Genomic DNA, 12,301 nt, shown 5'->3' with positions numbered 1-12,301 from the left:
CCATGGCACATGTGACAAGAGGCTCCTGCTGGGTGATCAGGCCATCACAGGCCACCACAGCCCCAATCTCAAATGCTGGGCAGCCAGCAGTCAGAACAGGGCCCGGCTTCCCCGCACCCTGTGAAACGGGTCTGTCTGGGGAGCCTGGGAAAGGCCCTCTGTGGTCAGAAGCAGAAGCGGTCATGGGCTCTGAGTGAAAGGTTTCTGAGCCCCTCCTCCACTGGTCTGAATTTGGTTGGGGGGCTCCTGGTGCAATAGGGGATGTTTCTCCTGTGGGGTTTTCAGAAAGTTCCCTGACACAGTGGTAAAACAAGGGACAGCAGTGCCCCCACAAGCCGGGGAGGAGCTGATGTCTGAATGTCTTTATGCCAGGAGCCACCATGCAGGTAAAGACAGCCCGAATCCGTCCACAGGGAACTCTAGCCAGAATCCTCACAGGAGGAGCGATGCTTGCTCAGCACCCCCAAGGAGTGCTCCCAAGGGGCGGGTGGCCAGGGCCCTAGGCTAGAGCCTCTGAGGTCAGCAGCTGGCCCCACACACAGTAGGTGCTCACAAGGCGCTAGCTCAGTTCATGAACACCCCTTCCCATCTCATCCTTATGGCCACCCTCAGAGGTTACAGGCAGGAAGGGTGTAGGCAACTCCCCAGCTGCCTGAATGACTGGGGTGGGTGGTGTCTTTGGGTGGGGGCCCTCCTGGATCTGGGCTTCAGGGACCCTTCCAGAGAGAGAACAGAAAAACCAGGCTGCCCTGCAAGGAAGATGCAGCAGCCTTTAATCAACAGCAGAAGCAGGGCAGGGGCGGCGGGGCTGGGGCTTGTGGGATGGGCCCTGCAGTAAAGGGTCACCCTGCCACGTAGCCTTGGCTCCCAGGAGGCTGGTGGGTGGGGTGGGGGAGGGATGAACACCAGAGACAACTGCCAGAGCCATCCAGGCCCCAGCGCTTGCCTGAGCACCAAGGACACAAGAGGCCACCTCCCTCGGGGGAGGGGGTCAAGCTGTGGGGTGGGGGTAGGAGGGCTGGGGGCCCACCAGCCACCCCAGCTCCCCTTTCAGGCTCCACAGGCCACCTTGGCCTGCGGGATGGGGTCACCTGAGGCTGTTTGGACAGACTGAGAGTGGGACTCAGGGCCAGGGGACTGGGGGATGTTCCCTGCTTCATTCACCTGGGTCTCTCCTTTGGCATGTGGCTCAGAGGTGGGTGCCCTGATGGTGCTAGCTGACCCGCTGACTGCTCTGCTCCCCAGACCTGCTGGGGTACAGTCATGCTGGTCCCTGGAGGCTTGGCTAGGCCCCGTCAGGGCCTTTAGCACCGGAGTTTGGGGGCTTGGGGCTGAGGGAGGCAAGGAGGGGCACTGGAGGGGACAGACATCTATGTCTCAGCAAATTTGAGTCCTGGGAGATTGGTGGTCAGGGGTCTTTAGGAGGAGGGGTTGAACAAGGTGGTGATAGCACCCTCCTCCCTTCCCCCGCCCCTCCGCTCCTAAAGAGCCCAGAGAGGTTTCAGTAAGGAGGGCAGAGGGCCTTCAACTATTTGGCCAGCAGTGGGGGTGCCTGGGGATGAAGGGGTGCAGTGGGGCACGATCTTGGCTTTGATTCATGGGGTTACCTTCACCCTAAGATGCCCCCAAGCTCCTGTCTCCGCAGGTCCCACTGGGGGTCACTTTAGTGATGGGCATTGGTCAGGACTGGAACACTGGCACGTAACACCCAGCCACAAAGGGGTCCTGTCCCACCATCTGTAAGCAGCACCTGGTAAGGGGCCATGCAGTACCTGAAGGCCCAGGGCACAGACCTGCCTTCCATGCTCCCTCGCCCGCCCGCCCCCCTGCTGGTCCGGGTGCACACAGAGAGGGTAGGACCCATATTGGCGTCCCAGGGGCCAGGCCCAGTGGGCACACTGGGGAGTCGGAGGAGGGAATCCACGCTCAGTGGGAGGACCCGGAGGAAGGTTGGTGAGGAGGCAGGCAGGGCAGAGAACCAGCAGGGAGCCCTGGAGTGAGGAGAGCCTCTGAGGATGTGGGGTGCAGTCTAGAGCACTCAGAGGAGTCTTCGTGTCCCGGAAGGACTCCCAGGGCACACGCAACTCCGTGGGACCACAGACAGGTTACTTGGCATGAACCAACACCGGAGCATGACCCCCAGGGGACCCATCTTGGGGAAGGGGGCGCATTCCAGTTCCAAAGGATTGGCCTGAAAGAAAGTTCTGGAAGGTGGCGCTTCGCAGGCTCCTCACAAGGTACGTCAGACAGGAGGAGAGAGGCAGGCACCGGCGGGGAGGGACGGTGCTGTTCAGAATGGAGAGGTCCTACCTAGTGAGCACGTCGTTCTGCAGGGCCACGTGCCCCCCACCCTCCCATCTTTCAAGAGCAGGCAGCGGGTGGCGGTGGGGTGTCCCCCAGAGGGCCCGGAAGCCTCAGTCCTCGTCGGCCTTGATGAGGTGGCCGCTGAAGGTGATGTAGGTGTCCACGTCGTCGCTGTAGATGGCGTTGTCCCGCTCCCGCTTGAAGAGCCTGACCCAGACACGGTCACCGGGCAACAGGGCCAGTATCACGCTCTGGCTCTGCATGACGCTGCGGTCGCTGGGCTGTGCGTACAGGATGACGGCCGCCGCCTCGTTGTGCATCACGTGCACGTATGTCTCCTTGAAGTTCCAGCTGTGCACGTTGAGGCTGAAGAAGTAGAGGCCGTGCAGTGGGGCGGCGAAGTGGCCGGCGGCCAGGTCGAAGTGGCCGTCCGGGTTGACGAAGACGGTGTCGAAGAGCAGTGGCTGGAAGTCCTCGCTGCTGTGCAGGGCGGTCCGACGGCCCACCGAGAAGGCGGAGGAGTGAACGTGGCACGGGCTGCCCGGGCTACCTGCCTGGCCCTTGGCGCCCTTGGTGCCCTGCACGCCTCGGTCTCCCTGGGGGCCTTCCTTGCCCTGCTTCCCCGGTGTGCCCAGTGGACCGCGGTCCCCTTTGTCACCTGTGGGGACAAGGAAGGCAGAGGTCAGGTCCTGACTGGGGAGGACTCGGGTGCATTTGATTGTGTCCCCAGGCGCGTCCTGAGCAGTTCTGACTTCTGCCCTCCTGCTATACCCGCAGCCCGAAGCGCCCAAACCTAGCCAGGGCTGTCCTGGGATCTGCGCTGACCCTTCCCTCCCCCTGAAAGCTCTTCCTGCCCGTAGCAACCTGACAGCCTTTCTCGCCTGCTCCGTCTGCTCAGCTATCACAACCACCCCACTCAACACCCCACACGCAGCCTTGCAGCCTCCTCCTTGCCTGCCCTCCCACCCCGCTGACACCGCCAGAGAACCCAGCCTGGCCTGCGTGGGCTGAGTGGGTTTCACTGACTTCCTGCCCGGGCTTACTGCTCCCCCTAAGCCAGCCGCTCTGCACTGGGAGGTGCTTTGCCTGGTCTGGGCTCGGCTCCAGCCCCGTGTCTGAAGCGGTTCCACACGGGGATGGCCGCCCTGGACTTGCACATGGCCCTAGGGGTGCCATGCTCCTGAGGGTTTCAGAGGCTGGGTTTTCCAAAGTTGATGGCCAGGCCTTTCTTCCAAGGCACCTTGGAGTGGACTGGACCTTCTCACCTTTTGGGTAGCAACCGAGCGCCTTGGCAGCACCCAGTAACTCCTCTGGGACATGGCAGGAGGCTGACACACATGGGCATGATTTAAAGGGTCTGATGGCTTCTCTGGGCCCCCCCAGCCCACCCCTCACGTCGGATCCAGGGAGAACCCCTCTGCCCTCCTCACTCCCTGCCCCTGATGTGGCCAGGCTGGATGTGGAACTCACCCTTCAGGATGGTGATGTTAATGTAGGGCCTGACCTCAGGCAGGGTGTATGGCAGGGCAAATGGGGAGGCTGCCGGTATTGCAGCATCGGCAGGAGCTGGGGGGTCCGCTGAGTCACAGCACCGTCGGCAGCCTCCAGGGGGTCTGGAGGCCACAGCTTCTCCAAAGAGGGGCTCCTCGCTGCGGACCCCAAGCGCCAAAAGAGAGAGTAGGAACACTGCCCAGCAGGGGCCCGGGGCGCCTCTCCCCATGGCGACCTGGAGCTGGAAGGGGTGTAAATTAGCATAGAGGATGTGCCACGGAGTCTGGTGGCTGAGCAGGCAATGAGGTGAGCTGCTAACCGCAAGGTCAGCGGTTCAAACCCACCAGCCACTCTGAGGGAGAAAGATGAGGTTTTGTACTCCCGTCAACAGTGACAGTCTCAGATATGCAAAGGGGGAGTTCCACCCTGCCCTAGAGGGTCTTCCTGAGTTGGAATAGACTCAGTGGCAGTGGGAGGGTGTGCCCAGGCCGAGTGTGGGCCACCCACACCAAGAGGACGCCTGGTGACGCGCAGCGAGGGGGTGCAATGGATGACAAGGCTGAGGCCGGCACAGGGAAGCCGGCTGACCAAGGACACATTACAACTGCATCCCCCGGTCCATGAAGGGAGGTGTCTGAACCCCCGGAGTGTCTCTGAAGAGACCCACCGCCGAGGGTTCTGGGAGACAGGGCCCTGGTGGGCACAGAAGAGACCTCCCATGCCCCACCCACATGCCATAAGCACTGAGGCTGCTCCCCCTGCCCTCCCCCCTCAGGCCTGTTTTCGTGTTGTTGACTCGGCCACATCCGGCCAGCCTATGGGTACACCACGAGGCAAGTGAGTGGACCCTTGGGGACTAAGAGCCAGGCTCTGCAGGCCTGCTTCCCAGGACAGGGGGTGCCGGGCTGAGCCAGCAGACAGAGAGAGAGCCGAGGTCACTGCATAGTGGGGATGCTACAGGATCTCCAAGAATCCCAGACTGCCGGCCCCTGCTGGCCCGCCTATGCCTCCTGGTACCCCAGGGGTGAGCAAATCAGAGAGACATCCCCTCAGGGCAAGTGATGCTGAGCTGGGCAAGTGGCAAGGCCTGGTGGGAGCCCCTCCACGAGTGAGAAACTCCATTTCAGGCAGTGAGAAAATGCCACAAGCCAAGCTTCCACAGGGCACTACCATGAGGCTAGGTCACTGGCAGGCCATGCCTCCAGCATCTGAGACCGGCCCCTCAGCTGTCTGGTGGGAATTGGAATTCAGGGTTGGGACTCGGAAGCCTGGAAAATCCAGAACAACCCAGGCATCCAAGGGTGTATGAGGCTCGGACTGAGGCCTGGCAAGAAGGGGGTCAGAGTGGCGGGAGATGAGGGCGGAAAGTCCCCTTGGGCACCAGCCGCTGGCCGCAGCCGGGCTGTGTGGGCAGGAAGCCACAGGGCCCTTTGAAGCCGTGGCAGCCTTTGGGGGGCGGGGGGCGGCTGGTGCCCAGTATCGCAGGATCAGAAACTCAGCTTCAGAAACCAGACTGGGTTTGACACTTCTAGCGTTTCCTTGTTGACTTCCGCCTGGTTCCCTTGAACGTGTCGTACGAGGCAAAATATTTTTCTAGGGTTATCTGAGCAGAGGAGGCGATCTGGTTGTTACTCCTTTAATGTCAGCCTATTTCAGCTGGAGACCGCTAAGCTCTGGGGGCTGCCCCCGGCCCTGCAGCTGGGTGGGAGCAGTAGGAAAGGGACGGAGGGCAGTGACTGAATGCAATACCCCTTCCTGGAAGTGACCCTTCCCAAGCTCCTCTCTGCCCACCCTAGACTGCTGTACCGCTCCTGTTCAATACGGCAGGGCTCAATGCCAGCCGCCTGCCAGGTGGCATCCCCCACCCCACTCCACCTCTTCATGTTTTAGTTTGCAGCCCCCATGTCTAGAAAGCTGTTCCCGAGCACAGCAGACCCCCTGTGATACAGGGTCGCTCTGGGTGGCATTGGCTCGATGGCAGTGGGTTTGTTTTTGATTTTTGAGTTTGGATGTGACTTCATGTGCAGAGGGTGGGCTTATGATCCCCCTGAGCCAGTTCTCAAGGGCTTGCCCTCTTGAGACTCCCTGTTCCTGGACACCGGCAGAGAAATGACAGTCACACAGTTTCCCACGCGTGTTATCTGGGAGAGGAAACTCAACTGTGTTGCAAAAGGCCCCATAAAACCTTGGCTCTGTCCTCAGCCCCACACCGCCCGCACCACTCTGCCTGCCCTGCATGGGAAGCTGCAGGACATCCATCAGAGGACTGGCTGTGGTGAGGACCTCCCTGTTGCCCGAGCCACCTAGGAGCCAAGAGCTCAGAGACACAGGAGTGGGGCTCTGCAGATAGGAGGGAAGATGGCCCAGGCCCGGCCTTGTCACAAGTTACAATCACCATACATTACGGATCAGTGCCCCGGGGAGCGGGCCAGTGAAGGTGACTTTCGGGGTCCTTCCTACCTCCGCTTGGGGGCTGGGTGCTCTGGGGGAGGGTGAGCAGGCCCGGCTGAGCCAAGTTGGAGCAGGACCAAGCAGGCAATTGGCACAGGCCGGGAGGAGCCCCGAGCTGAACCCTGGAGGAGATGGAGAGGGATCAAAGAGAGAGGGCATGGCGAGGAGGGAGGGGAGACCTTATGGGCTGCACTGACCCCAGCCCCGCTGCTGCTCCCCACTGCCTGCAGGGTCACCTGTCACTCACCCAGTGTCCTGTGTCCTGCACAATGGCTCACGGGCCCGGGGCCTTCCGGACGCTGCTTGCTCCTTGGCCCATGTTGCGATAATAACTTGTTGCTGGTCTAGACCCCCGGTGCAGCCAAAGCAGGATCGAGGGAGGGAGGGATTGAGGGATGGCAGCAGGGCGGGCCAGAGGGCGGAGGGAGCCATGAGCTGGCTCCCCTAGTCCCTCCTGGTCCCTCCCTCCCTCCAGCTGCAGGCTCTTGGAGGGATAGCAGGAGCCCAGGATTTCCTCTGCTTAACTCTTTGGTGACCCAAGAGATCTCATCTGATCCAAAGACCTCCAAAAGGCTAAAGGGACAAAGACCTGAGGCCTGAAGCTCCTGAAGCCCAGAGGCTGAGGCCCACCAGGGGGGGGGGGCTGGACTGTGGTCCCCACTGTTGCTCAGCGGGGGGCGGGGGTGGCACCGGCAGCAGCACCTGCAGGGCCCAACCCCCCTGGGTCCTCCAACCGGAGCCCTGGGACTCTTCCTGAGCTGCTGCTGCTGCTGCAGGGTAGTGGCAGATGGGGCACAGACACAGAGTCTGCAAGTCCTGGGTTCAAGTCCCAGCACTGCCACCAGATCGAGTGACTTGGGCCCAGCACTGGGCCTCTAAGACCCTAGGTTTCTGGACAAAGCCATCCCTGGCCTTGTCTTCGGTTGTCCTAGCTGTTTGGGGGATGAGCGAAGAATGGACCATCAGGTCCTGAGAGATGATCTCATCTGATCCCTGCACCGGTTCAAGATCACAGTGCTTGGACCCTCAAGGCCGTCAGTCTTGTGCTCTTGTCTGACTGCCCCAAGCCCACTTGGAGCCTGGCACACACACACAATGCCCCCCTACCCCCGCCCAAGGTCTGGGCAGGGGTGCAGAGGGCAAAAGGCGAGCAGGCTGGAGGGCTTGAGCCACTCAGAACTTGGCAGGCTCATTCAGACCTGCCCTCTACGTGGTCCTGCCCCAGGCAATGTTCCCAGGGCCCAGAGCCAAGGCCACTGAGGGCGGGAGCCCCGGGCTGCATCCTGCAGGCCCGGAAAGTGCTGAGTCAGCTGGGCCACAGGAACCTCCAAGAGCCACGTTCCTGGCTGGAGTGGACAGTCTGGCTGTCTGCGGATAGTTCCCCAGAGAAGGCAGGCAGGCTGGGGACACAGGAGTGGTGTGGGAGGCATGGACTGTGTGCCAACACGGCACGCCTATGACCCCCCTCCGCAACTCCTTGGCGGGCAAGTTGTTGTCCTACTTCTCAGAGGAGGAGTCAGGGTCGGGAGAAGCAGGGGAATTGGCTGAGATCCAGAACGAAGTCCGTTGGCTCCTGGCCACACCAGTGTCCAGTGAAGGGCCCCTTGTCCCACGTGGTCTCAGGCCGTTGGCTGGGGCAGGCAGATGGAAGAAACTTACTCTTGGAGAGGACATTCAATATCTCCCTCCCCACCCCTCTCTCTTACCATGCCTACAACCCTTCCATTTGTGAGTCAGCCCCTGGTCAGATCAAGGGCCAGTCTGACGGCCTCTCCAGCTGGCCAGTGGCAGGCAAACAGATGTCAGGCCCCGGGGGTGGGGGTGGGGAGGCTGACCTGGGTCTCAGCTCTGCCTTTTTCCTAGCTGGGCAAGTCTCCCTACCTCTCTGAGCCTCAGGGCCCCTGAGCCAGGAGATCAAGGAGCATTGGTTGCTAACGGCAAGGTCAGCAGTTTGAAACCAGCAGCCATTCCCAGGGAGAAATATGGGACTCTCTACTCCCATCAAAGTTCCAGTCTCCAAGACTCACAGGGGCCGTTCTACCCCATCCAGAAGGGTCGCTACAAGATGGCATCGACTCGATGGCCGTGAGTTGAAAGAGATCATCTGAGCCACCTGGCAGGCCTCCGTTTCCCTGTTGGAACCTTAGGTGTGGTGGGAGTCCATGTCCATCCAGTCTCTTAAGGTGTGCCCCCGAGCCTGAACACCCTCCTGGCAGCAGGGTGGCCGGGAGGGCAAGCTGGCACAGGCTGCCCCCTCCTCACCTGTAATAACTCCACTGGCAAAGATGTGCCTCAGTCCCAAGGCCAGTGTCCTGCAGCCACCAGCTTGCTCTTCCCTTGTTCTCAGGGACTAGCTTCACTCTGTCCCACTCAGTCCCTTGTCCGAGAGTTCACCCGATCCTCTCACAGGCCCTGTGCGGTGGGCATGATTATTATGCCCGTTTTTCGGGCGAGGATGACAGGGCACAGCCCTAGGTGGCACTCAGGACCAAGCTCTTAGCCCAGATCCTCCACTCTGGCTACATGACACAGGCAGGGTGGGGCGGGGGTGGGGGCGTGGGGGCGTAAACACAGTGGCATTCCGTCTCCTGCACTCCTTTGAAAGCTGCTGTGTGCACCTATCCAAAACTGCGACTGACTGACGGAGCAGGAGCCTGGACCATTCCCGGAATGTGCAGAAATCTTGACTGCCACAGCCTCCTCTAGAGAGCTCATTAGGAAAGCTAACAAAAGGGTGCTGAGCGCCACCTGCTGGAAAGAAGCACCAGGGTCCCAGGAGCGTCAGCTACTCCCCCAGCCACGTTAGGCTGCTAACCCAAGGTCAGCTGTTCGAAACCACCAGCCACTCAGATGGAGAAAGACGGGGCTTTCTCATCCCGTAAAGTGACCGTCTGCCCCTCTTCTCTAGGGCTGCACTGAGTTGGCATCGCCTCGATGGCTGTGAGTGAGTCTGAGCTACTTCTGAGGGACGTGAGGGGCTGAGATGCCCTGGGGCCGGCTGGGCTGCCCTTGAGTTCAGCTCTCCCTCCAAAACCCAGGGGGTCTAAAGGGGCACTCCCTCTCCCAAGCAACTTCCCAGCTGTCTCCCACAGCCTCGCTATCCTCAGCCCCTCCCAGGCACACCTCTCTCCCTAAACTCCTTCCTCCACCCTGGGATTTCAGCCACCGTGGTGTTGGCCTAAGTCTTAGATGGGTATTGAATCCTACTTGGCAGAAGAAGATACCGAGCCCCCAAGAGCTCCAGAGAAGGAAACTTCAGCACCATGGCAGTCCTCTGCACCCGGACAAAACTAGAAACAAGCCTCACGGCCATCGGGTCAACTCTGACTCATTGCAATCCTAGTGGACTGTACTGGGTGGGACTGACCCTGCGGGTTTCTGAGACTGTCACTCTGCATGGGAGTAGAGAGGCTCCTCCTTCTCGGCACCCCTGACAAGGAGCTTGCTACTTGTGCAGAGGTGAGAACTGAGGCTCACGGAAAAGGGGGAGTGTGTGTGTGGGGGGGGTCACTGGGCCCCACCAGCTAACAGCAGAACCAGGACAATGGGTAAGGCTAGCGTCAGCCTCTCCTTCTCCCCATAAATGCAAGGGGGTAACCCCACTTCCCCATGTTCATATCCCCACCCCAATCTTCTGAGCCCAAGCCTAGCCCAGGTGGCCCGCTGCTGTAGGGAGGGGGCATGCGGGAGAGAGGGCATTTGCTTGTCCCAAAGGGAGATTCGAGAAAACCAAGCCCACTGACAGAATTCGAGTTCCAACCGCTAGTCCTTTGGTTACCAGCGGAGCAAACCACTGGCCCCAGCGGGGCGCCTGTAAAACCGAGAGGAGCCGAGCCAAGCCAGGCAAGGACGTATTCGGTCAAGTGGCGCGGAGCACCCCCGCCCAGCTGAGCCAGAGCAGGCGGAGCCTAGTGTGTCTGGCCGGGTGGCTCCGAGTCCAGCCGAGCAGAGCCGAGTCTTACCGAATGGGTCCGAGTGCGGCCGAGTAGAGCCGAGTCTGACCGAATGGGGCTGAGTCCCGCCGAGTAGAGCCGAGTCTGACCGAATGGGTCCGAGTGCGGCCGAGTAGAGCCGAGTCTGACCGAATGGGTCCGAGTGCGGCCGAGTAGAGCCGAGTCTGACCGAATGGGTCGGAGTCCGGCCGAGGAGAGCCGAACACGCCCGAGCCCCGAGCGGGGAGGCGGGGCGGGCGCCACGCGGCGAGGGGCGAGGCCGATCGCCCCGCGGCGCCCCCTGTCGGCCGGAGGCAGCACGGCGCGGGCTGGGCGGAGCCGCTCGCCGCCTTCCGGTCGTCGCGCCGCTCCGCTCCGCTGGGGAGCCAGTTCTCGGGACCGGGACACTGAGGCTCCGGCAGGGTCCTGGAGTGATGACGCTGGGTTCCAAACTAATTGTGTGGCCCAGACTGTCGCTCTGCCTTTCCACGCCCCCGGCGCGGGTTGCCCCTCAAAGCACCAGGAAGCGAGCGCATCGCCGACTGTGCCATCCTTCGGGGCCGCCGTACTTCCGCCCTTGACCCGCCTTGTGGCGGGAGTGGGGACCGCCGCCCTCCTCCTCTTGCAGGGCGTCCGAGCCAGCTGCTCCCTTGCACAAATATTGACACGTTTCCTGGCCATTAGCGCGCAGCAGGGCAGAGTGGCCGTGTCCCTCCCCCCTTCCTGGGGGAAGCAGGGACAGTCCGCTGGCCTCTGGCGCTGGTTCGCCTGTCCCCCCAGGCCTGTGTCCCCACGTGTCACCAAGTGACATGCAAGGGCTCCTGGCAGCCGCAGGGCACTCAGGACCTCGAGGGAGGGGCTGGGATGGAGACCTCTGAGGTCTGACTAGACTCTTGGCCGACGGGGCCTCTCCCTGCCCCCGCACTGCTCTGCCCACTAGGGTTCCCCAAGCACTTTACATGTGGGCTGGTTTTCAAAGCTGTGGCGCTGCCTAGAAGACTGGGGACCCCAGGCTCTCTTCTGCTCAGGAACTGTGGCCCTGGGCAAAACCACATGACCCTCCGGGCTCGCTGTCCTCTGTGTAAAATGGGCAGGTATCATCTTCCCCTGTGGGCAAGCTCTCTTTTTTTAGGGGGCGTGTTTGTGCTTCTATGGAAGCCCCTCATGTGTATTTAGCATGTACATACACAGCACCTGACATGCATCGGGGACCCAGGAAAATACCGCGTTCAGGCTTCTGTTGTCATCGTCTTCTTAGGCAGGAACAAAAGGGTTCCCCTGCGGGCCCAACATCACACCCAGCACAGGAGCTGGGACTTAAACCCAGGCTCTCCAGACTTCACGGTTAAGTACAACCCTGACCTTGGTCTTCGCTGCCAGTTCCTTCCTTTCTGGAGGACACGCCTTGTATTCCTCTGTCCTCTGCTATTTGCAGTCGGTCCAGAGAGAGATAAAAAGACCCACTGCCATAGAGCTGGTTCAGACTCATCACTGATTGTTCGCTGTGCCTACTTGGAGCCCCTGTGTGTGTGGGGCGGGGGAGGAGGGGTTTCTTGTTACAGCAGCCTAACCTATACCCTAACTGTACAAATGAACCCCAAGCCCATCACATGGAGTCCATTCTGACTCGTAGCCATCCTGTAGGGCCAAGCAGAACTCCCCATGGGGGCTTCTAAGCCTGCCATCTTTACAGAAGCAGACTGCTATGGTTTCCTTTTCTGCATGGTTGGTGGATTTGAACTGCCAACCTTCAGGTTAGCAGCCAAGTGTTTCTCCACCAGGGTCACCAGGGCTCTTTCTGGCAGTTGTCAGCTGCCCAATGGCCTGGGAATTAACTAGTTAACCCTACCCGCCCACCCATCTCCTGCTTCTATGGGAGGTGTCCCCTGACCCCCTACCCAATTGCATGCTCATTGAGTATCTCCAGGGATGGGGACCCAATCAGAGGCCAGTCCAACTGCAGGGGGGGTGCCCTCCACCACAGCCCCACAGCAGGGGGCACTCTCCCATCACAACTTTGGGTTCATACATTCATCAATGTTTTTCCAACGTGTCTGGCGTCCTGTGGAACCCACGCTGCCACATCCTTATGGGACAATGGCCTCCCTTGCAGCTGGGGAGGG

At 60.9% G+C, this 12,301-nt stretch overlaps 1 protein-coding gene across 2 annotated transcripts; it reads right to left on the bottom strand.

The window, feature by feature from the left end:
• Window positions 1-776: 776 nt before the first annotated feature.
• On the bottom strand, window positions 777-10,699 carry C1QTNF6 (C1q and TNF related 6). Of its 2 annotated transcripts, none has more exons than XM_075550970.1 (3): window positions 10,209-10,699; window positions 3,775-4,036; window positions 777-2,962 (listed from the first exon to the last, which is right to left on the bottom strand). In XM_075550970.1, the coding sequence occupies exons 2-3, from the start codon at window positions 4,022-4,024 to the stop codon at window positions 2,415-2,417; spliced, it is 798 nt and encodes a 265-aa protein (XP_075407085.1). In that variant the 5' UTR covers window positions 4,025-4,036; window positions 10,209-10,699; the 3' UTR covers window positions 777-2,414. The 2 variants fall into 2 exon arrangements, with proteins under 2 accessions (XP_075407085.1, XP_075407084.1); XM_075550969.1 differs by lacking the exon at window positions 10,209-10,699 and adding an exon at window positions 6,494-6,841.
• Window positions 10,700-12,301: the final 1,602 nt, after the last annotated feature.

The sequence above is a fragment of the Tenrec ecaudatus genome, chromosome 6, assembly GCF_050624435.1.
Source record: "Tenrec ecaudatus isolate mTenEca1 chromosome 6, mTenEca1.hap1, whole genome shotgun sequence".
Taxonomy (NCBI): domain Eukaryota; kingdom Metazoa; phylum Chordata; class Mammalia; order Afrosoricida; family Tenrecidae; genus Tenrec; species Tenrec ecaudatus.
The sequence above is the reverse complement of the archived record's forward strand: the minus strand, read 5'-3'. Positions and strand labels throughout refer to the sequence as shown.

Bases quoted from the DNA above. Each gene is read 5' to 3' on its own strand.
- C1QTNF6 (XM_075550970.1), bottom strand. From the start codon at position 4,024: ATGGGGAGAGGCGCCCCGGGCCCCTGCTGGGCAGTGTTCCTACTCTCT. The intron at 2,963-3,774 runs GTGAGTTCCACA...TTGTCCCCACAG, and splicing joins TAACATCACCATCCTGAAGG to GTGACAAAGGGGACCGCGGT.